At 52.3% G+C, this 22,811-nt stretch overlaps 9 protein-coding genes across 9 annotated transcripts; 5 read left to right on the forward strand and 4 right to left on the reverse strand.

Annotated features, from left to right (window-relative positions):
• Positions 1-426: 426 nt before the first annotated feature.
• Positions 427-2,667, forward strand: BO87DRAFT_377251 (glutamyl-tRNA(Gln) amidotransferase subunit PET112). Its single transcript, XM_025623500.1, has 4 exons — positions 427-969; positions 1,026-1,102; positions 1,160-1,301; positions 1,356-2,667. The coding sequence occupies exons 1-4, from the start codon at positions 639-641 to the stop codon at positions 2,609-2,611; spliced, it is 1,806 nt and encodes a 601-aa protein (XP_025479027.1). The 5' UTR covers positions 427-638; the 3' UTR covers positions 2,612-2,667.
• A 384-nt stretch (positions 2,668-3,051) lies between these two features.
• On the forward strand, positions 3,052-4,395 carry BO87DRAFT_377252 (arginase). The gene is made up of 3 exons (XM_025623501.1): positions 3,052-3,238; positions 3,340-3,923; positions 4,011-4,395. The coding sequence occupies exons 1-3, from the start codon at positions 3,152-3,154 to the stop codon at positions 4,312-4,314; spliced, it is 975 nt and encodes a 324-aa protein (XP_025479028.1). The 5' UTR covers positions 3,052-3,151; the 3' UTR covers positions 4,315-4,395.
• A 644-nt stretch (positions 4,396-5,039) lies between these two features.
• Positions 5,040-5,756, forward strand: BO87DRAFT_309920 (uncharacterized protein; the record flags this gene model as incomplete). The annotated part of the gene is made up of 3 exons (XM_025619488.1): positions 5,040-5,200; positions 5,290-5,564; positions 5,653-5,756. The coding sequence occupies 3 exons, from the start codon at positions 5,040-5,042 to the stop codon at positions 5,754-5,756; spliced, it is 540 nt and encodes a 179-aa protein (XP_025479029.1).
• Positions 5,757-6,047: 291 nt separating this feature from the next.
• On the reverse strand, positions 6,048-8,635 carry fcpA (protein-serine/threonine phosphatase; the record flags this gene model as incomplete). Its single annotated transcript, XM_025624816.1, has 3 exons — positions 6,048-8,184; positions 8,238-8,324; positions 8,388-8,635. The coding sequence occupies 3 exons, from the start codon at positions 8,633-8,635 to the stop codon at positions 6,048-6,050; spliced, it is 2,472 nt and encodes an 823-aa protein (XP_025479030.1).
• A 716-nt stretch (positions 8,636-9,351) lies between these two features.
• Positions 9,352-11,303, reverse strand: BO87DRAFT_360497 (pepsin-like aspartic protease). Its single transcript, XM_025621558.1, has 4 exons — positions 10,895-11,303; positions 10,653-10,803; positions 9,945-10,599; positions 9,352-9,886 (listed from the first exon to the last, which is right to left on the reverse strand). Exons 1-4 carry the CDS (start codon positions 10,994-10,996, stop codon positions 9,598-9,600), a joined length of 1,197 nt encoding a protein of 398 aa, XP_025479031.1. The 5' UTR covers positions 10,997-11,303; the 3' UTR covers positions 9,352-9,597.
• Positions 11,304-11,758: 455 nt separating this feature from the next.
• rpt3 (proteasome regulatory particle base subunit RPT3) lies at positions 11,759-13,456 on the reverse strand (the record flags this gene model as incomplete). The annotated part of the gene is made up of 5 exons (XM_025625317.1): positions 11,759-12,633; positions 12,699-12,985; positions 13,038-13,136; positions 13,201-13,242; positions 13,299-13,456. The coding sequence occupies 5 exons, from the start codon at positions 13,454-13,456 to the stop codon at positions 11,759-11,761; spliced, it is 1,461 nt and encodes a 486-aa protein (XP_025479032.1).
• Positions 13,457-14,391: 935 nt separating this feature from the next.
• On the forward strand, positions 14,392-16,657 carry BO87DRAFT_416567 (uncharacterized protein). Its single transcript, XM_025626760.1, has 6 exons — positions 14,392-14,624; positions 14,682-15,125; positions 15,179-15,486; positions 15,553-15,686; positions 15,742-16,378; positions 16,431-16,657. The coding sequence occupies exons 1-6, from the start codon at positions 14,612-14,614 to the stop codon at positions 16,476-16,478; spliced, it is 1,584 nt and encodes a 527-aa protein (XP_025479033.1). The 5' UTR covers positions 14,392-14,611; the 3' UTR covers positions 16,479-16,657.
• Positions 16,658-16,719: 62 nt separating this feature from the next.
• On the reverse strand, positions 16,720-17,391 carry BO87DRAFT_387429 (sugar O-acetyltransferase; the record flags this gene model as incomplete). The annotated part of the gene is made up of 3 exons (XM_025624817.1): positions 16,720-16,734; positions 16,774-17,173; positions 17,231-17,391. 3 exons carry the CDS (start codon positions 17,389-17,391, stop codon positions 16,720-16,722), a joined length of 576 nt encoding a protein of 191 aa, XP_025479034.1.
• A 1,968-nt stretch (positions 17,392-19,359) lies between these two features.
• Positions 19,360-22,308, forward strand: BO87DRAFT_310169 (putative ARID/BRIGHT domain protein (SWI1); the record flags this gene model as incomplete). Its single annotated transcript, XM_025619498.1, has 1 exon — positions 19,360-22,308. One exon carries the CDS (start codon positions 19,360-19,362, stop codon positions 22,306-22,308), a length of 2,949 nt encoding a protein of 982 aa, XP_025479035.1.
• Positions 22,309-22,811: the final 503 nt, after the last annotated feature.

The following is a 22,811-nucleotide window of genomic DNA, read 5'->3' on the forward strand; positions in this document are numbered from 1 at the left end:
CACGATGGCCCTAAGTAGGTCATTCATCCATCCCCGACGATGAGTTGGTGAGAAGCCATTCATGTGCTGGTATCGAGGGGTTGTTGTTGGTATCTAACTTTTATCCCGCTCTCATTTTCTGTCTGCTTTGTTCCGCTGATCCGCGGGTTGTTGAAGTCAAGATGCATGACATTCCCTTTCCTGGAATTTACTCTTGGAAGCATGACTTGCAGCTGAACCGCTGGCACTGGCTGCCTCCGAACACTGTTCACAACGCATCGCGAATAGGATGTCCTGGAACACCATTCGGACATATTCTCATTGGTGCAGTTGATGACTACTATCGCACTAAGAGTACTAGTATCCCCCTCCATTCCATTCCTTCATTTGATTTATTGTATACTTTGTTACTATTCGTGTACTGAATATCGATATGATATCTATTATCTCGATGATATACCAGCGGTGAGGGTAATTACCGTATGGTACGGGCCGTGATCTCCGCCCGCGCTTAATTCCGTCCTTCATCGATTCCAATCCAGATCCCAGACCTCAAGGATTGTGCCAATTTCTTTGCCATCTCTCCCACCGCGACCGGTCCGATCTTCTCTTCCTCTCGTGGACCCGTCCTTTCGCCTACCTTCCTTGCCCTCGGGCTCATGCTTCGACCGTGGCTTCGGCAGTGCCCGCGAGCAACCCGCTCGCTCGCCTGCCCGCAATGCCATCTTCCCCGGCCGCAGACTGCCAGGCGCGCCCTTAGGCCCCTCCCTGCCTTGTCCCTTTCGCATCCCATTCGATCCCTCCAAACTGCGACGACCGACTCGCCGGACCGCATTCCCCTGCGAAAGCAGCTGAAACAGGACGCCAAGGCCGTCAAGGCGCGCAAGCGACAGACTCGAGGGAATGAGGAGGCCTCCCGACAGAAGTGGGAGTTGACCGTGGGCATTGAGATCCACGCGCAGTTGAACACCGAGTCCAAATTATTTTCGCGTGCGTGACTGGATTCTAGACAATTGAACTGAATTGTCTAGCTGATCGCTGAGCAGGAGCGTCTACATCATCTACGGATCTTCCCAATTCGAACGTTGCGCTGTTCGATCTAGCATTCCCAGGGTCGCAACCGGTTTGTGGATGAATTCTCTCTATGCATGAGGTGCAGACACTTACAGCTATGGTGTAGGAGTTTCAAATCGCAACGCTTCTCCCCGCCCTCCGCGCCGCCCTTGCTTTGAACTGCGAGATACAGCCAGTCAGCAAATTCGACCGCAAGCATTACTTCTACCAGGACCAGCCGGCCGGATACCAGATTACCCAATACTACGGTGATATAGTTCCCTCCCTCTCTCGCAGCCGATTAGTGCTCTGACATAGAGTAGAGCCTTTTGCGAAGAATGGCTATGTAGACCTGTTCCGCCATGATGGCATTGCGCCTGAGGACGGCGACACGGTTCGCATCGGCATCAAGCAGGTTCAGATGGAACAGGATACCGCCAAGTCGCAAGAATACCCGCCCTCGACGCAACTCCTCGACTTCAACCGTGTCTCCCACCCTCTCGTCGAGATCATCACTATGCCGCAGATCCATACTCCCGCCACCGCGGCGGCCTGTGTTCGGAAGATCCAGTCCATCTTGCAGTCCTGTAATGCGGTGACAACTGGCATGGAGCTGGGAGGTCTGCGGGCTGACGTCAACGTCTCCATCCGCCAGCGAGGTGACACAGCGGGCACGCATCAGTACGGTGGAATCGGCGGACTCGGACAACGCACGGAGATCAAGAACCTGAGCAGTTTCAAGGCGGTCGAGGATGCCATCATTGCGGAGAAGAACCGGCAGATTGCCGTCCTTGAGAGTGGCGGGGTGGTAGAAGGTGAGACCCGCGGCTGGACGATTGGAAGCACCGAAACGCGCAAACTACGAGGCAAAGAGGGGGAAGTCGACTATCGCTATATGCCCGACCCAGATCTTCCGCCCCTATACATCGGCGCCGACCTCGTGGCAGCGCTTCAGACCAATCTCCCAACCCCCTCGGATGCGCTCATTGAACTACTGGCCGGGCCGGAGTATGGGCTGCCCATAGAGGATGCGAAACCGCTCGTGGAACTGGAAGATGGCGCGCGGTTGGAGTACTATCAGGAAGTCGTGGACCTCCTGCGAGCGCTGCAGTCGGATCAGGACCCCAAGGCACAGAAAGGACTGGCGCGGATGGCCGGCAACTGGGTTCTTCATGAGCTTGGGGGTCTATGGGCCAAAGCGGAGGAAGCGTGGGATGCGGCGCGGGTACCTGCCCCGAGTCTGGCCGCGCTGATCGACCAGCTGCAGCGGAAGCACATCACAGGGCCGACGGCGAAGCAGGTACTCGCCATGGTGTTCGCGGGGGATGAGCGGCCGATCCCCCAGCTGCTGGAGGAGGAGAACCTACTGCTGCGCCCACTGTCGCGCGAGGAGTATGTAGCGCTGGCGGAGGCAGCAATCAACCTGAACCCCGCCATGGTAGAACAGATCCGACAAAAGAACCAACTGGGCAAGCTGGGCTGGTTTGTCGGGCAGATGATGCGCATGGGCGAGAAGGGACGAGTGGAAGCGCCGAGAGCAGATGCGATTCTGCGGGAGTTGATCTTGGATCAGCGATAATGTATACCTGTGTAGTACATAGATAAAGCAATAGATAGCAATAAGCATGCATGATACCCATCACACGGTGATTTCCCCCACCCTTATCCCCTCTTATCCCCGAACGTCATCTGTCGGGGGTGAATTGCTAATGGAAACGGGCGGAGGAAGTGGATGCTCTCCTGGACCTGTACTTAGGGGAACAACCGTTCCCTAAAAGCAGGTCTTAGCGATCGCGGACGCCCCACGGCTGAGAATGCTTTTAACCGGCTCGTCGCCCCTGCAATCCGGTTTCATTCTTCTTTCTCTCAGTATTATCTGGAGTCTGCTTTCTCCTTCATCCCTTCTAACTTCTCTTCTCTTTTCCTAACTCTCTCCTAAGGGTCCAACCTCTCGTGGTGGTGCTTTGGAGTCTACCTCGGATCGTCTCCACTCACGATCTTATCTCATCTTTGGGTCCGCCCTTCTAGAACCTTTTCTTTTTCTTCCTTCCTTCATCCCACGCGACCCTACCCCTCCAACTCTTCCCCTCTCCTCTCCTCTTTCTCTCACACATTCACCATGACTTCTCCTTCGACAATCCGGCAGAGATTCCTCTCCAAGCCCAACCAGCTGGGCGTCGTGGCCGTTGGTTTCAATGGCGGACAGGTACGTACAAAAGAATTCCATGACGACGGATCCGTCGATCATCTAGTAGCGTGCATAGTAAAAGGAAGAACCCCCACTAACCATACACACCCCGATCACAGTGCAAGATGGGCGTCGAAGCAGCCCCGATGGCTCTCGTTCAAGCTGGTCTGCTCGAGCAACTGCGCGACGATCTGGGCTACGAATTGCACTATGACGAGAAGGTCCACCACTACGAAGATAAGATGCCCGAGTCCGACCCCGACCACCGCGGCATGAAGAAGCCCCGGTCGGTCAGCGCCGTTACCGAGTCGCTGAGCGCCCAGGTCTACGAGCACGCCAAGGAGGGCAAGTTCGTGCTGACCCTGGGTGGTGATCACTCCATCGCTATCGGTACCATCTCCGGCACGGCCAAGGCGATTCGTGAGCGACTGGGTCGTGAGATGGCTGTCATCTGGGTGGATGCGCACGCCGATATCAACATTCCTGAGATGAGCCCTAGTGGTAACATTCACGGTATGCCCATGGCGTTCTTGACGCGCTTGGCTCGTGAGGAACAAAAGGACATTTTCGGCTGGCTGCAGGATGAGCACATTGTCAACACCCGCAAGCTGGTGTACATTGGTCTTCGGGATGTGGATCGCGGTGAGAAGCAGCTGCTTCGTGAGCATGGCATTAAGGCGTTTAGCATGCATGATGTTGATCGGTAGGTTTCCTCCTCCTCCTCCTCCTCCTCCTCCTCCTTACCCTTAAGTATCCTCCGATGATGCAGTGGTGTTCTGACAACCTGCAGGTACGGCATTGGCCGCGTGGTCGAAATGGCCCTGGCGCACATTGGCAATGACACGCCGATCCACCTGTCGTTCGACGTGGACGCGCTGGACCCGCAGTGGGCGCCTAGCACGGGTACCCCTGTGCGTGGTGGACTGACGCTGCGCGAGGGTGACTTCATCTGCGAGTGTGTGCACGAGACGGGTAACCTGGTGGCGATGGACTTGGTGGAGGTGAACCCCAGCCTGGAGGAGCATGGCGCTAGCGACACCATCCGGACGGGATGTTCGATTGTGCGGAGTGCTTTGGGAGATACCTTGCTGTAATGCAGAGGCTGTGGCTGTAGGGGGTGAGAACTAGAGTAGAACTAGAGAACTAATGAGCAATCTGAATCAATCAACGATAAAGCTTATCCGGAGTAACTCTAATTAGTGTGAGCTTGACCATGCGGAGAATGAAGGATGGATGGATGGATGTAGATACTACTACTAAATTTACCCGCCCTGCCACCGCATTAGTTTTCGTCCTGCCACCGGAATTTCCAACGCCCATGATGAAAGAGTAGTAAGTACTCCATAACTGTCTGTCTTTCTTTCATTCTCTGATTTACTTTTCTTGCATTCTTTCCTTAACTTGTCAATTGTCATTCCTTGATTGTTTTTTTTTCTCGCCTCGATACTTTGATACCTACACTTCAAGCACAGTTAGTTCTAGACCCGCCAGGCATCATATCATATCCGCCCAACCCACGCCTCGCCCCAGCTTCCCCCATTTACGGTCAACCCTGATGCGTTGTCAATACTAGACCTAAACCAAAACCAAGTTGAATGAGGGTTAAGGCGGAGTTATTGTTTCAGCCTGATATGATGATATAATGCGATATTAAATTTATATCAACATACCCCGGAAGATCACAACCACCACTGCACTCTACTACTACTACTACTATATACATCGTCAACCAATTGTCTATATACTACACACCACACTCACCACACACCATCTATACCCACCACCACCACCATCCCAAAGGGATAACCCCATTTGAAAAATGGCAATGCGAATCTACCACCGCCGACCCCGCCGGTACCACTGGCCCGAACTCCAACTCAACATCTGGATCATCGTGGTCCTCTCCTCATCCGCAATCTGTCTGGGTATATTCGCCTGGTTCATGACAGTTCAAAATGACCTGGGTTTGGAAGTTCCTTGGTACGATACCCTTCCCCCCAATTCCACCCCCAAAACCACCACCACCATACTAACACCCCCCCCCCCTCCTTCTCCTCCGGAGGAAATAGGCTCTTCCCCTACATGATAACAACCGGCGCGCTCGGCATCTTCTTCGTAATCTTCATCCTAATCCTAGCCGCACAACGCTTCCTCCTGCCCGGGATAATCATCATAGGGGGGTTCATTCTCTTCGTGCTGTGGTTAACGGGACTAGTGGAGACATCGCTCCAGCTGTATGGGGTCGTCGCGAACGTTAATGATAATTGTCGCAATTATATTGATAATGTTAAGCCTGTCGGGGATGGGTGGAAGACGTTGGCGTGGATTGAGGAGGAGACTATTTGTAAGTATCCCTCTTTTTTTTCTTATTCTGTTCCCTTGGGGGGTGTGGATTGAGGTATGCTAATTGGTGTTTGGTGTTTGTGGGATAGGCAATTGTTGGAGAACGGCGTTTGCGTTTGAATTGGTGAATACTATCTTTTATGTTTGGATGATTGTTATGTCGTGGCAGGTTAATCGGGATCTTTATCGTTGATTTCTATCCCTCTTTGAGAAGAGGGGGAGGGGGACGGGTCATGTATTATGAGATATGATTGTATGATTTCAATGGATAATATAGAGCTCTTGCTCACTTCTATACTACTTACTCATGAAATATCTGGAGCATATATTCAGTGTTGTATTTTCCTTTATATCTCAAACGCCCTCGCTATGCCATCACTTATTGGCAAACATGGCAAACATGGCAAACATGGCAACATGGCAACATGGCAAATATCACAACGCCAAATACATCCAACTAAAATATCCCAACCTAACTACCTGACTATTCATTCTCATTCGCAATTTGTTCCTCCGCCTCCGAATTGTAATCCCCTCCCTCCAGTGCAGCCATCATCTCGCGCTCCAGCTCGTCATCCTCGTCGGCCGGATCCACCTCTGCGGGATCAGGCGGGCTCGACTTGTCAGCGACCTGCTCCGGCTCCTCTGTCCCCGGTTCCGTTGCAGATGCTGTTGTGCTTGCAGTCGACTCTACCGCCCCTGCGCTGGCTACTTCCTTCAGCCCCGTGCTGCGCTCGTATGACCGCTTGATCCGCTGAGCTAGCCGCGAGCCTGGCTCGTCACCCTCGCCGGCACTATCCGTATCCTGGTCGTCGTCATCGTCGCCGCCTTCTCCTTCCTCGCGCTTCCGCTTCTTGCTGGCAGGAGTGCCTGGCTCATCCATGAATGTGGCTTCGCTGTCGCTCTCGCTCTCATCGTCACTGCCTAGGAACTCCTTGAGCTCATCGTGGACCGCGGCCTGCTCCTCGTCGTCGTAGCCGAGGGGCGACATTTCGGATATGCCTGCGGATTTGAGAATCTCCTCTGTTGCCTCTTCGTCATCCGCTACAGAGTCGCCCGTTGCCTCGTCCGACGATGAGAGCCACGCGCTCTCCGCTACCTCTTTGGATCCCGGTGAAATTGGCTCGCCACGGTCGTCCGGATGCACAGGGAGGAGATACGGCTCCTCCGCTAAGCGCTTCCATTGCGTCAGGCAGTCCACTAGCCATTGTGTCGTGACGATCTTAACTTTCGGATACCGGGTCGCTTCGCGCACTTTGGCTGTGCGGTTCCGCCCGGCGACGAGATGCGTGGTCTTCATGTTGATCTTTGATGCAATGACCGCTCCGAAACTCTTCGCCCAGAGGGAGATGTCGGCATTCTGTGTATCCGTGCCGAGGGGAAGCACACCGGAGAACACGAGGGTCACGCCGCCGAGGATTCGATGCTTCATTTGGGGCATGATGATCTTGACGTCTGGGACTAGTTTCAGGTCGACGTCCTTCTCCTTGGACGGCTTTTCGCCGCGCAGGGCGGCGACTCGTCCGCCCAGGGCCCGTGAACGTCGTCGGTCGTATTCGTCGAAAAAGTCCCGGTGTACTTGCTCCAAACGCACCTCGAGGTCGAACAGCTCCCGATCATTGTCCTCCAGTAGGTGATGTCGGTGCTTGCTCAGATCTTGTGAGTCGTCTATGCTGCTGGATGTATCGCTGCTCTCTGCTGCATCGTCCTCCGCGTCTAGCTCCTTTTGCTTCTGCAGTAATGGCCGGTCCTCCACTTGATGCATGATTGTCTCCTCTTGTGCATCGCTCTGCTCTTGTAATAACCTGGGATTATCGCCGCCACCCATGGTTACCAGCTGTTCCAATGTCGATACCTCTGTCTGGTCGTCTCTCTTTGCCGTCGCCCCGTTGACATGATGTTCCGCCAACCCCCCCTTGGCTGTCTTCGCTGCCGGCTTCTCACCCCCTTTGCTGGGAGGTCCCAGCTCCTGCTTCTTCGGGAGGAAACTAGAGTTGATGTCCCCGATGCCGACGAAGAAGTCGTACGGCGACACCTTGATGAGATTGGGGTTCCAGCGCCAGACGTCCCCGCGGTCGTCGATAATGACGACCATCTTGGTGTCCACCGGGAACAGCCGGTGCAGGTTCTTGGCCACCAAGCTGCCACTCTCATCTCGGCTGAGAATACGGTCACCAAAGAGTTTGCGGTCTGGATCTATGATACTAGCGATATGTTGCGCATAGGACCTCGTTCCCATGGTGTAGATATGTAGCTCATACATCTCCGACACATTCTGCAGAAACGACTCTAGCCCCGGTCGTAGCTTCACATAGTACCAGCACCCGCGCATTCCCGGCCCATCATCTACCAGCTGAAACGCACGCACATCGCTCAGAGCCTGATAATTCGGGTTTTCCTTGTCCTGCATCCACTCTCCGACAGTCGGATCGACGGTAGCATGAATAATGGTCTGGTCCAGATCGACGACCAGCGACAGTTTCCGATTCGCCAGTAAGCGGCGTTTCGCATCCTCTTCCACCCGCGTAGCTTCTTGTTCACTGACCGTCAACGTGGTATTATCGTGGGCCATCTGAATCGGCGCGCGATGCACATCCGTCACCTCAGTATTGTACGAAAAACTGCAAACAATCGTAAGTCAAGACCAACACAGAAAACACCCGAGACCACCTACTCAGTCATATCCTTGCCACAAATAGCACAAAGCCCACCAAATTGAACCTCATGAGCACATGGCTCATCAACCTCCAAAACATCGACCCTAACCAAGTATCAGCATCCCAACACCAGATCCAAATAAGCGACAGCAAACATCGGAACATACGGCTCATCGATAACATCCCCCTTCTCAATCTTCCACTGCACCACCTCTCCATCGACCGTCGATTCGAACTTCGTCGGGAACTTGCGCTTCACATCCACCTTATTCCCCAGCCCATCCCCCTCCGTCACAGTCGTCTGGTACACGTACCAGAATAGCGCCTCATCCCGTTCCACCTTATCACCGGGCTGTTTCAGCAGCGACGTGACGGTGATCGGGTAATGGAGGCTAGGTGGTAACCGGAGAAGCATGCCTGGATAACTCTTTCACACAGGTCGACTCAGCAAGCTCTCCTAGTAATTGTAGGTATCCAACCCCCCTCCTGCCTCCCTAACACCGAGAGTGAGGCAGTGTCGGGCGAGGGGCCGCGGACGGATTTATTTTCGATAGCGAAAGGAAACGAAAGGAAGAAAGAAAAGGATCGAGCTCGATAGCTATGAAGCCATTCCCGAAACTTCTGCCGTCGGTAGGAACAACAGCGACCTAGCTTAATCGCAGCGGCGCACGAGGATCTCGATACGAAGGAAGTGTATTTGAATGGAACGGGGTCAGGTGGACAAGTGATGGAGTTGTCGCGGGATGGTTCGCCACGCTAGGACGCGACGAAGTCAATAAGGCGGGCGCGGGTTTGCGCTGTGGAGGTGTATCGGGTAAAGGTGGAAAGCGGGTCAATCTGGGCTCGTAATATCGAGCGCAGACGAAGGGACAAAGAAGCGATCGGGTATGGAAATTGAAGAGCGGCTAAAGAGAAGGGCAGTCGTGGGGGATGATGAAACAAAGACAGAGCAGAGAGAAAGTCTGGATGGAGGAGGTGGTGAGAGCGTGATGAAGAAGGCTTGGCTGCCAAGAGAGTTGCTTGGGTTTTGGCGCCTGGCCTGTGCGGGGCGAGACTCGCCGGCCCAGACTCGGCTGGTACCGCGGTTGCTTCTTATTGTTACTGCATCACGCGGTTTACGTCAATTCCAATCAGTTTTAAGTTGTTACTATCATATTGCATAACCATTTACATCCTAAATGCCAACACATGTCAAATAATATCACCGGCTTTCCATTGAAGATCCCTAGAATCTATCCGGCAACCGCTGCAAACATGAGGATAACCATTCACAACATTACGTGTGTTCGTCTGCCAAAATCATAGATCAAGCTACAAGAAGCAATGATGACAGCAAAGGCAGCATCATAGATACCACATCATTCCGCAGAAACCCGCTTACTTAGCCTTAGCCAGACCAACAGCGCTGTTGCCAAGGTCATACACACTGTACCACTTGCGCAGGAACGCATCGCCCAAAATGGCCAAAGGACCAACCGGCTCAGGGAAGTCCATGCCCATGAAGGCACTGACGCAAGAGCCCTGCACCTCCAAGGTGTAGTCATACGAGGTGATGGTGAAGTTGTGGCCGGCAAGGGTGAAGGTAACGTCGGGCAGGGACGAGCGCTTGTCGCAGTCAACGGTGTACTGGCCGGTCCAGCCCTTCTTAGCACCGATCTGAGCATTGCTAGAAGACTGTTAGCAACTTGTTTGTTCAATCAAGACATCCAAGACTTTTGACTTACATCATCTCGGCCAAGTCAGCAGGCAGAGCAATCAGGGAAGTACCAGTGTCCAGGATGACACCGGTGTTATCCAACTCAGCAACATCGTCGCCAAGAGCAATGGCGTCAAGGTCAACCTCCCAGTAAGCCTTGCGACGGAGGGGGATCTTGATCAGCTCGCCAGTGTAGTGGTCCTTGTCGACGCCACCGAAAGTCGCCACGGAATCGTCACCCTCCTTGTTGGTGTCTCCCAGGTAAAAAGCAAAGACAGGCTCGTCAAGGAGACCCTGGTCAAGCATGTTGTAGAAGGGAGGAACAATCTTGTTCACGGAGATGGTGTCATAACCCAAGCCGAGAATGCCATCGAACCGGCCGAAGGCAAAGGCAAGACCAGGCTCGTTGGTCGCCTCAGCGAAGTCCTGTCCCTTGACCTTCAGGTCGCCAATCTTCAGGGTGTCCTGAGAAATGAACCCGCTAAGGCTGCCAGAGCCGTACTTGATGGCGAATTCACTGCCGTTCTTGTGGTACGTACTCGAGGCAGACGAGTCATACTTGTTGTGGAGGTAGCAGGCAATAGAGCTGCATTCGCTCGAAGGAACCCAAAGGTTCGAGCTACCAGTGTCCAGGACAACCTTGAACTTCTGGGGGGGAGTACCCAGCTCGATCTCAGAGAAGTCTATGGCAAGAAGGGTCAGCAGCAATCAGCCATATAAGACGGTATCTCCATACACTGTGCATTCAGGAAGTTGTCCACCAGGACATCATGACGGCTCATGTCATTGATAGGGTTCTCCTCGACCAGCTCTTTGTGGATGGACGGGCGGATACCCATGTACTTCTGGCCCAGAGCGCGGACATGGGCGTCGATGTTATGCGTGTACTATAGACCACGGGATCAGCTTTGAATCATACTGGAGCTTCTTTGAAGCTAGCTAGCTAAGAAAACGATGCAATGATAAGGCCACACTCACAAGCTGCTCTTCCAAAGGCACCTTGTTAAGCTTGAGCTTGTGAACCTCGGCGGAGGCACAGCCCAACAGCACGGATGCTGTGAGCAAGGAGGCTGACTTCATGATGGGCGACGGCTGAAACGGCTACCCAGCGGGATATGATGGGCTGGGTCAAGAAAACTGACAGATGCACGTATGAATAGAAATGATGATAGGGACAGAGAACGATGAAGAAGAGATGGAGGATAGCAGGGGAAAAGAGGAGGTCTGGGGGTAGGGAAGAGTGATGCGGGTGACTTAGAGCCGGGAGGCGCTGGTTGCGGAGCGACCTGCCAGGTCGCAGCCAATGGTTGGCCAGCCTGGCTGCGTCATTTGGCAAGGGGATCGTCACGGGTTATCGCTCCAGTTGATTGTAGCTGCCAGGTCGCCCAGGTACATCTTCTCTAGGGTTCAAAATATCAGGTACAATAAGTTTAGTCTAGCTATCCCATCTTCCCATCTTTGTATCTCTCTCTGAGCTTCATCCGAAGCTTCCTGGAGGTCTCCTTGTTCCTTGAGGCCTTATCGTGATGGTCGGATCACGCGAATCCGAGCGCGGGTGATGATGTAAGACCGCCTTAGGTTCCCGGTGCCTGCCTACTTCAAACTAGCGCAACCGCCTTGCTAAACTAACCAACAGCTGCGGACAGGTCCTATCTACCTATCGCTGACCTGTCTACTAAATAGGCAGCACAGAGCCAGACACGTACTCCTGTAGATCCTGAGAGGCTCGGGTAGCCGTCCAACTGGAGCTTGCATCTGTTGAATGATCGCCCCGGCCAAGTGGCGGTATCAACGTGGGTTACTGTTCTACTTTCTACAAGGTACTTGGTCCCAACCGATAGACTACCCCAGCGGAATACCCAATGCGTCAGTCGTTGTCCTAATATGAAATAGCCTAGATGTTGATAATACAGCTAACGGTCCCCCTGTTCGCCTTGCGTAATCCGATATCCAGCTTAATGCACGTCCCATACTTGATTTACCGGTAGAATTCGAGTCTGTATGCTTGGTTAGCCATGTCCCGATCGCGGGTAGCATAGACAATGCTCCGTACCTATCCGCTTCCTGTCCGGTCTTCACCTGGGCGGCGTAAGCATCCTCGAGATCCGACTGGATGATGTTGTAACGGTTCTTTCGGACAGCACGGAGACCAGCCTCTTGCATGATGGCGGCAATGACCGCACCAGAGAGGGGCTCGTTGCGCACAATCAGCGAGTCCAGGTCAACTTCCGGCGAAAGAGACATCTTGGATGCTATCGTAGAGAAAATCAACCGGCGTTCACGCCGGTCCCGCAAAGACGGGAACTCAATCTTCCGGTCCAGACGACCCGGACGAAGCAGGGCCGGGTCCAGAGTATCAGCTCTGTTGGTGGCCATGATGACCTTGACGTTGCTCGACTGCTCGAATCCATCCATCTGATTGAGAAGTTCCAGCAAGATACGCTGCACCTCACGGTCTGCACCCGTCTGGGCGTCGAAACGCTTCGTGGCGATGGCATCAATTTCATCAATGAAAATGATAGCCGGGGAGTTCTCCCGCGCCATTCTGAAAACATCACGAACCATGCGAGGTCCTTCACCAAGGTATTTCTGAACGAATTCCGAGCCGTTTACACGGATAAAGCTGGCGGTCGTGCTGTTTGCCACCGCCTTGACCAGCATAGTCTTACCCGTACCGGGAGGGCCGTAAAGGAGGACACCGCGGGGAGGATCGATACCTATCGCCAGCATTAGTAATGGACTCTTAACAGAAGAAGCAGCATTGAAAGGAGGGTATGCTCACCGATCTGCTTGTAAAGGTCAAAGTGCGTCAAAGGCAGCTCGACTGCTTCCCTGATCTCCTGCTTCTGCATGTCAAGACCACCAACATCCGCATAAGTCACATCTGGCTTCTCGTTCTCGCCCAGCATAGCAATGGAGGAGTCAGCCTCCGGGGGTAGGATATCGACAAGGGCGTTGGAGTGACGGTGGAGTGCGACCGAAGACGAAGGCTTGAGCTTCTCGCGGTCGAGCGTGGAGAGGATACGGACGACATAATTCGAGCCAGTCGACGATTGCACAATACCGGTACTAGGATAGTCAGTTATTGGTTCTATGTCGAAAGCTCTGCGCGGCACCATACTTCTGATCGATCGCTTCCATAAACTGGCCGATAACCAAAGGCACACTCTGTATCCGCTTGATCTCCTCCTGCGCACGAACGAGTTCTCTCTTCAAGCTCCTGTACGGGTAGCAAATGTTAGCTCGGGTAGATTAAGCTCGAAGGAGGATGGTATATAGCTTGCCTTTGCTCATCCTTGATGTACTCCTCCTGAAGTTGAATGTACCTGTTATTGAAGAGTCAACATGTGCCGCGACAACCATCATCACCGTTGGAACATACTCTAGATGTCTCTGCAATCTCTTCAATGTGGCATATTCATCGCTCCCATCGTTTCCTGTGCCCTCGAGCGAGTCTATGTTGGGGATCGTGTCCAATGGAGCTGCCTTGGTGAGAGGCGTGACGTTGTTCGCCGGGGTCTCGACGGCGACGTCTCCCATGGCGGATATTTGGTAAAAGCGGAGCGGGTGTGAAAATAGCAAGCGCAGTTAACTGTAAGCTAGAGAGAATATGTCCCAGAAAGAAATGGATGGATCAGTCGTGGGCAAGTTGGGAAGGATTTGGCTGGTTGGATCTATTGCGTCGATGCCAGACAGCCCGGCTCACGAAGCTCACGGGCAGTGGTCATGTGACTTGGTAGCTCGGCGGTCCAGCTGATATAATGGCGCAGGACAGAGCCTTTCGCTCAGTATGGACGATAGCTAACAATTTGGCACTCACGACTCGTTTTGGTGCGCTTATATGTGTATTCTATAAGTTTCTAGGCTTCAAATATATAAGTAAAAGGATTACTCCTTTTGTGAGTGTGCTGTTGTGGCTTCGCAAGTAATTCTGATATGTTAGCCGCCAAATTATATACTTCCGGCAGACATTGCTAACAAGAGATAATTCATAAAACCCAATAATATAAACACTTATTTCATTTCGCTACTCTTATTTCCAACCACGGGCCAACGTATTTCAAACCATATCTAACCTCAGGCTCCTACGTCAAGCCCATCAACCACTTAGCTATCAGACAGGCGACAAATGTTATCATCTATGTAATAGCACTGAACAACGCCAATTTAGCGAACGGCTAAATCCAAATGTTGCTAAGGAAAAACAAGTAACCTGCATAGTGTAACAACTAGAAGGCAGCGTGCCTGTGCCATTTAGGATGAAATATTGCGAAGATTATATTGGGTCGACTCAAGCATCTGCGGAGGAAAGAAAAGTCCCCATCTAATCAACTATAGTACCCTTTGTGGTAGACCAGAAGATTCCAGACTCAGTTGGGCTGAGTGAATGCCTAAAGTGGGAATGGTGCATGGTTCAACACCGTCACATGACATGATACCATTACATAATCTTAATTCTGAAGCCTAATCGGGTAAAATAACCAGCAGGCTGGGGATGAAGCCTCATTTTCTGGGGTCGGATAGTAACAGAACAGTTGTGTGCTCTGTTTAGCCGATAGCAGCAGCGGTCACCGGGATTTCCGCCGTGAGGGCTTTGGAGATAAGGTGCAGTCCCTGCATGTGATGCCATTGCTTTATTAGGACATCATCAATTATTCCTTCCATGCGAAAGTAAGCCCGCAGGTTGACGGCGGAATGCCACGAGCTGGTAGGACTGTAACGACCCATAATGTATGTGATAATCTGATACTTATCACTTGTACAGGTGCCGCTTGCTTGACCTGCCGGCAAAAGTGCCGCAAGTGTGACCGTGGCCGTCCGAGTTGCCAACGATGTGTCTCGAAAGGTTTAGTATGTGGAGGATACCCAGAACGGTTCAGATTCTGCGGAATTGCTAGTCGAGGTAAATGGAAGGGTGCTCGGATACCGACCAACAGTAGAATTCCTACCGGAGGTCGATCAGGAATAAGCGATGCTGCCTTGGATACCCTGGTGCCACCGACCCAGGAAGTTACGGAGACCCCTCCCCCCAACTTGGAAAGTGATCAAGCTTGTTCAGCCAATCTGAGTGGTAGCCCGAAGACCACGGCACAGGGAATACCTGTTCCTGAAAAGCCAGCTGAAGCTCACAGTCGGCCACTGCCAAAGCTTCCAGACGATGTAACTACGCTTCTCGATTCGCCCGACACAGCTAGGCTGTTAAGCCATTGTAGGCCTCACCCCTCGAACCATTGATAGCAAGGCACTAAAGACACGCTGCAGATGATGACGTTATTTGCCCTCATCAGATCGCTGAGGTTGGGGATGACGCAGAGAACCCTTACCGAGCATATATTCTCCCGCTGGCGCGCAAGAAAATCGGGCTATTGTACGCTCTTCTTGGGCTTTCTGCTTCCCACCTCGGGCGGGTGATTGGAGATGAGTTCCTACACGAAGCCACGGCGGTTGAATATCGTATGAAAGCCATACGTGCCCTGAGCGAAGAAATCCGTAAGAGCCAAAGGACATCTTTGCTCGAAGACGAACAAGATACCGTCTTAGCGATAATACAGGTCCTGTTGCTTCATGATGTAGGCTTCGTGTGCCCTATCTATGCCACAATTAATTGCTCGAGCATCTAAACTTACAGGAAATAGATTTCTGAATCAGGAATATCGAGTCATGGCATTCACATCACAGGTGCCATGTCCGTCTGTAAACAGCTGTTGATCTCCGAGGGGCTACATGGCCGACGTCAACGGGCCATGTTCTTTCTCGGTAACCTGGCTTGGTATGTTAACCCAGGCCTGATGTTTCCGATACAAGGCTCACTAGTGAAAACCTAGGCTTGATATAATTCGAGCATCTGCTGGCCCCGAGAGAATGTGCTTTTCTCAGGACATTCGTGAGCTAGTCGCTTGCGCCAGCGATAGAAAGTTCGAATTGGTAAATGGGTGCCCGAGAGAAGTCTTTCTGGTCATCGGCGCAGCACTGGAAAAGGCAAAGGAACATACACTAGGCTGGCTTACTTGGGATGAGTACCAGATCGCCCTGCTCCTAGCAAAGCACAAGCTCTATGCATGGGATCCAAAAGGAAGAGAGTACCCTAGTCATGATCCTCTCTGGCTGTTCATAGCAGAGGCTTTCCAGTTTGCATGTATCTTGCGTATTCTTCGGCTACTAGACCCGTTGAAGCCAGCTAGCAGCTCTGATATACAAGAGTGTGTTCGAAAGATTCTCGACGCGACGGCGATCATTACTCCGGAATGCTCGTTACTGGAAATTCTTGTCTTCCCACTCTTTATGGCAGGATCTGACTGTATCTCGCGTCATTCGCAGTATTATGTCCTTACGAGACTGCGCGAAGTTGAGCGACGATCGGAGTTTCGCAATCCGGTCCCTGCTGATATATTAAGAAAGGTTTGGGATGCTCGTGCGGCTCAGGCCGAAGATGATTATACAAATATCTCATGGACGGCATTTGTAAGTGACACCTTAATATTTCGGGAATTTCAAAGCTTACCATTCAACCTAGACACACTCCCCCGGACTTGCACGACAGCATGACTACCTAATCATATGAAGTTATACGTACATCGGTTACCATCGATGATCATGCCGCTTATTTGCAGGATCTGCAAATCGCCGATGGGTTATCGATTGTCTATCTAGAAGTAGATCGCGAATAATGACATATTGTAAAGATTACTGCATCACTCGGGTTGACTTTCTTTGCGCTGATCGGGATCCATGCTCGTTTCGATGCGGCGAATGATGCGTGCTGGGTTTCCGGCAACAAAATGGAAGGGAGGAACGCTCTGCAATTAGATTAACCGATTCTTTACGAGACATAATAGCCAGAATATAGCATGGCATACCCTTGTCACCACAGATCCAGCTCCCACCGTACTGCCTCGTCCGATAGTAACTCCGGCTAAGATGATTACACTGCCTCCTATCCAGACATCGTCTTCGATATGCACTTCCTTGCCGGCTTCTGGGCCCTCTATACCCCGTCGCACAGCTGGGTCCAAAGGATGGGTAGCCCCGTAGATACAAAGATTCGGACCGGTAAGCACCCTTTCACCAATGGTCACGGGACATGTATCCAGGACATGAAGGTTGTAGTTCAGAAAGGTTTTTTTGCCGACCTTGAAGTTCAAGCCGTGATCCACCGAGATGGGAGGGTCCACATAGGGATCTGTATCGTCAAAGAGCTTCTCATCCTCCCGAGGATCGGAATGGGCTGGAGGCAGAGGGCGCGTATCACCTAGGATGCTGTACATCAGGAGGTCAATTTGAAGAGCACTCCCAAAAGCCGGTAGAAGAACTCACTCCCGCCATAGTTCCACCCTGCGCCGCCGAGCGACCTGCCCAGCTTGATTGAACCTGTCGCATGCTTCTTTGCAGCGCTGCCGATGGGCCTGAAGGTCTGCATCCCAAGGAGCGTAGAGCTCGCCATTGAGCATCTTCTGCCATTCTTTCGATGTCGTCATTGTTCTAATGTAGAATGCTGGCAGGGACTCTGATATCAGAGGATGCAGAGGCTGGCGAGCGATTGTAGCTCCATTATATAGTATCAGTGAGCAGACTAAAACAGTTCATCGAGTTGTGGCCATTCATTATCCAATGCGAATCAGCTGGGCGGTTGGGAATACTTCCGAATTAGGCAGGTTAGGCCTCGGCCGGTGCGAATCACGAACGGCCAGCTTGTGGGTACGCCGAGCCTGAACTAAGTACTATGAGACTGAATTTTGCTCCAGAAGTTTACGATTTAATATCGCTCTTTCACCATGCATAAGCTGCTGAGCTACAATTACGGTTTTGGATTGTGGGATCAATGCATGCTATATTGTGTCACCGAAGTTGGATAGTAAGGAGACAGCATGCTATTCAAATTCCATGCCTACGGTATCCGAGACCAAATGAATTCTGAGACAATGCAAGGCCCTTTCAATGTAGTACAATTGACAGATGATGCATGTATAGTTTCTGCATCACAGATAATGGTATGATAGTAATAGTATACGATCTAGAACCAGGGATCAGGCAGGATCTAAGGCTGCCACTGATGACGTAATACACGACTCTACATGGTGATTATTAACTTAACTAATCTGCCACCAGGGTCCGCCCACTGAATTGGCTCACCCCTTTTACCCGCTGCCCGACTGCTACCGACCTGCTCCTGCTGCTTGCTGCTCGCTGCTCGCTGCTGCTGCTGCTACGTACTACCGGTAAGATAAAACTCCTGGAAACCCTTACGCCAGGCCCATCCGAACTTGCCTATCGTTTTTGTTCCCTTGTCCCGTCTGGCTGAAATCTGATTCTCGACTCGTGAGGCGCGCCTCTGATCACTCCACGCCCGTCCCCATTCCTGCCTTTCCCAACCCCGTGTGCCTCTCCACCTTTCCAGAAGGAGACGCCCCCTCCCTTCCCTTGGGAAGCAAAAAGGAATCTAGAAATCCAAATTAATCGGCTCAAATAAAATACCAGATTTTCAGGTACTGCAGTGTACCAAATCTTTACGGAGCTTTAAGTCCAGGTACGCCTGTCATTCCTCACTATTGATCCCATCCCCCCGCTTGTCTCCCAGTCATTGGATTTGCCTTCCACACGCCTCACACAACTGTGGCCACGCACCAAGTAAAGTGCTGGCCACCCTTTTACCCTCCCATTCCTCGGGAGTACCGCGCACGTTGCCCCAAAAGCCATCGCTGGTGGTCCCTTTCTTCCATGGGTTACAGGCCCTTCTATGGCTGATCCATCATTCTGCTTTTGATCATTTTAATTTCTGCAGCCTGTTGTTTGTCATTTTCACAAATCCACTTTGAAACCCCCCCATACTTCCCAGGTCGCCTTGCGATTTGCTGATCGGTCTTCTGCCACTCAGTGCCGCTCGCAACGCCGCTGCGAATCCTCACTTGATTTTCTGCCCTTTTTGCGGTACCAGCGACCTTCCATGGTCCCGTGACCTGCTCGATCTCCTCGCAATCTCTCTCTCCGGCCTTCCAACCACTGCTATTCGGGACCGGCCTCCATCCGCTTGTGAGTCGGCATTTTTAGTTGTCCAGCCTTGTCGGTATGTACATCCTGCCTGTCCCTTACAATTTTCCTTTTTGAGAAAACATCAATCCACCCACCCCAGATTATCCCATTTACCCCCCGTCTTTCCCCCGTCTACACGTTGGGGTGGCTGTCCTCGGTGTGGTGTGTGGTCGCTGCTTCGTGTCGCAGAGCGACAGCGCGACACCCTTCACTGTCAGCTTCCTCACCTGACGCGTCTAGACCCTCTTCCACCTTACAAACCTGGGAGATTGTGTCATTTACCCCTAAAAAACAAGCTCGTGATGATTGTAACACTACTGTCCTTATCGGTCGCGTATCGATGATGACCTTGGTGCTCGTGTCATTTTTCTGACAGCTCTGGTTACCTTACAGATGGGTTGGTAAAACCACTCGACATGAATGCCTGGCTAGCCGACGCCTCGAACCTTCCGAACCATGACAATGGTGCTTTTCACCAAGCGACCATTGATCCTTCTGCGGCATTCCTCCATACCTCTCCTACTCCCGACCCTACCCAGTTCCAGCGCATGTTCAATGGCGTACCGCGAAATGCCTCCCCTGGCTTCCACAACCCGAACCAGGTGATTCCGTCAAAAAGGCCGCGACCGGAGGATGCCATGTCGATGTCGCCTCGACAGGCTCCCGGGGCTATCGCGGCATCTCGGTCTCAGACTCCTCACCAGGTGCCATTCCCAGGGTACCAAGGAGCTGCAAATGGCGCACCTCAATATCCTCCGCATCCCACTCCGTATCAGCACCTCCAGCAAGGAGCTTCTCCGAACGTCACCCAATCTCCGATCATGCAGGAATTCGACCAACACGGTGTACAACGAATGGGAACTGCTTCGCCCAGCCCGTTCTCCCCAGCCGGCCCTCAAGTAGGCTCCCACATGTCTCCGTCACAGTCCGATCATCCGAGTAGGGTGAACACGCCGCAAAACAGCTCATTTATGCCCAATCAACCGTACCCTCAGGCCATGGCGCCCCAGTTCCCGCCCGCGCCTGCAATGACTACTGCCGCTGTGCAGGCGCCGATGCAAGCACATTACGGCGGTATGCCTCAGGGGTATCAGCAGGCCATAGCTGCCCAGCAGCAACAGCAGCGAATGCATGCCATGCAGATGCAAAACCAGGGTCGTCCAATGGCGATGAATCCCGCCATGGCCGGGCGACCCGTGGCAGCTGGGATGAACGCGATGGCCAATCCTCAACAAATGGCCGCCATCAGGCAGATGCAACAGACTATGGCAAAACCGCCTAATCCGGAAGGGTTCATGAGGTCACTGCAGAAGTTCATGATGTCGCGCAACCTTCCCCTCGACCCTAGTCCCGTTGTTTGCGGTCGCCCGATTAACCTGGTCCAGCTTTATGCTACGGTCATGAAGCTCGGAGGATCAAAGAAGATAACGGCTGCGAATATGTGGCATGTCATTGCACAGCAACTGCAGTTCCCGCCGATGCAGCTGCCGATGGCCATGCAGGAGCTTAGGGAGCATTATCAGCGGAACCTAGCTGCGTACGAGCAGGCCTTCCTCAGCACCCAGCAGAAGCAATTTGCGGAGCAGATGCAGCAAACCGCGGTGCCACGCCAGCCCAGTGATCCATCTGCTATGCAGTTCCAGTCTCCAGCCATTAAACCGGGCCAGGGGTATGACAATGCACAGCAGATGGGACACCCATCGCCAAGTCCCGCGTCTGTATCGAGTAGCGTACAACATAACGCTTCGAATGGTTTCGCGACGCCTACACCTGTTAAAACTCAGGGCAAACCGCAGAACCAGCACCGTCTCAGTATTTCCCGCCAGTCACAACCTCCAGCAACGCCAAATGATCCCACTGGCCAATTACCGAGTCAATCGCCTGCGCAGCCGGGTAAAGCCCCAGGCCCAGTCCCTGTGAAGCCCTCAGAACAGCTGGACCAGTCGGATCAGCCATTGAAGCATCAAATTGAGGATCCGTACAAACCCATGGTCTTGCCAGAAAGCAGTTTCCATGGACCCATAGCCATCGATGAAATGTATCAGATCGGGGAGGATATTTCTCGACTGAAGCCTAATGTCCCCAGTTTTGCTGAGTTGGGTGTAATTGATATCCACGCTCTCACAATGAGCATCAAGTCCGGGATCCATGCTGAAATGCGCATGGCTTTGGATACGCTTACATCCATATCTTCAGAGCCGGCGATCCAAATATCGTTAGATAACTGCGACGATCTGGTGGAGAGCTTAATAGAATGCGCCGAGGACCAGGCAGAGTTTCTCGCGGAACATGCTGCCGAAGTGTCTGATATGATGCTTCTATCTTCTTATGAAGAAGTGACTCGTGGATGTCAATCGGAGTGGACGTCTTTGGCGGATGTACCAGAATTCGGCAGCCTCGACTACGAACTAGACCGTGCCGTCGACCGACTCATCTGCATTACAACCATACTACGCAATTTTTCGTTTATCGAGTCGAACTTTGGAATGTTGTCTACTCCTCCGGTTGTTCAATTCATGTCGACTATCATTCGTTACCTCGGCACTCGCAATATGCTACTGAGAACACATCAAAACACATTGGATTTCATGAAGGACACAGTCACTTACCTCAGCAACGTGGCTCACACCATTCAGTTACCGAGTAAGGAAGAAGCACTTTGTCTTCTGCATTTCCTTCTTGCTTTTGCACCATTCCCAGGTCCTATGAGCTCGGAGGGCATAATGTTCAATTCATACAACCCCTCTATTCATAAGTACACACCGGCAGCGGTTGATAGCTTGGCCAAGCTTTTGGCACGGGATGAGCCCAACCGGACATTCTTCAGAGCAATCTTTTCTGGCGATGGTGCCTCGATCCAGCAAGAGTTGCTGACCCGTGCCTTTGGTCTTGCCATTTGCCCGGTCCCTGATCAACCGCGGAAACCCTTGGCTATAGCGGATGCTCGGAAGGTTTTCCTCATGCAAGGCCTATTGGCAGCGGACATCCTTTCAGGCTTTGCGGATGGACCTATTGCCAAGTCATGGCTGGAGTCGACCGACGGGTTTGCGATCCATCTACTGCGGCTCTCATGCCTCCTGAGCACAGAACGAGTTCCTCCACCGAGCACCAACTCCCGCCAATCCCATGCCGCAAGGGGTCAAGCCGAAGCCGAGGCTGCTGCTTACAGCTCCATAATCAATCGGGGTTTGGCAATTCTGCGTCGACTAGCTGAGAAGTCAAAGCTTGCTGATTCCAACGCCACGTTACGGTTCCCGTCGGGAATCATCCCAAGGAAAGAAAGCTTGCTTGGCGCACTGTTGATGCCTAACATAGATCCTGGTGTTGTACGGCAATTGATAACTTATGCACGACTAGCGGAATGAATGCGGTAACTTCTGGAACGGTTAGGGGTTTTTTTTTCTGGGATCATTTCTAGCGCGCTGGTTAACCCGAAGGTTTCATGTTTGGGCCACGCTTAGAACATGCCTTGTTGATGTTTGCTTCTGTCATGTCTTCTACTTCCAACCTTGAGTAAACAACTATCTACATCTCCGTTTTCTCCCTTGTTTTCTTTTTTGTTTCTCTTTCCTACTCTTTTACTCGATCTCGTGTGTTAGGCGCCGGTGGGAAGAACCTTTTTTTTCTTTTATCGAGAGAGGCGTGACAATGTGTATCTCTGTGCTTTACCGCTGTACAATGTTCAATACCCTCGGGCGACAAAAAAAATCATGCATGATGTCTAAATGGGTAACTCTACTGTATTAACTGAACTGGACCGATTCCGGTTGATAGTACGCTCTTGGTCTGAGCGTTGCCTTTCCAAATTAGGAACAGTTCGTAGGCTACTAGGCTGGCTAGTTGGCGGTAAGTCCTGGCATGTTGCGTA

Source organism: Aspergillus neoniger (genome assembly GCF_003184625.1).
Source record: "Aspergillus neoniger CBS 115656 unplaced genomic scaffold BO87scaffold_19, whole genome shotgun sequence".
Taxonomy (NCBI): domain Eukaryota; kingdom Fungi; phylum Ascomycota; class Eurotiomycetes; order Eurotiales; family Aspergillaceae; genus Aspergillus; species Aspergillus neoniger.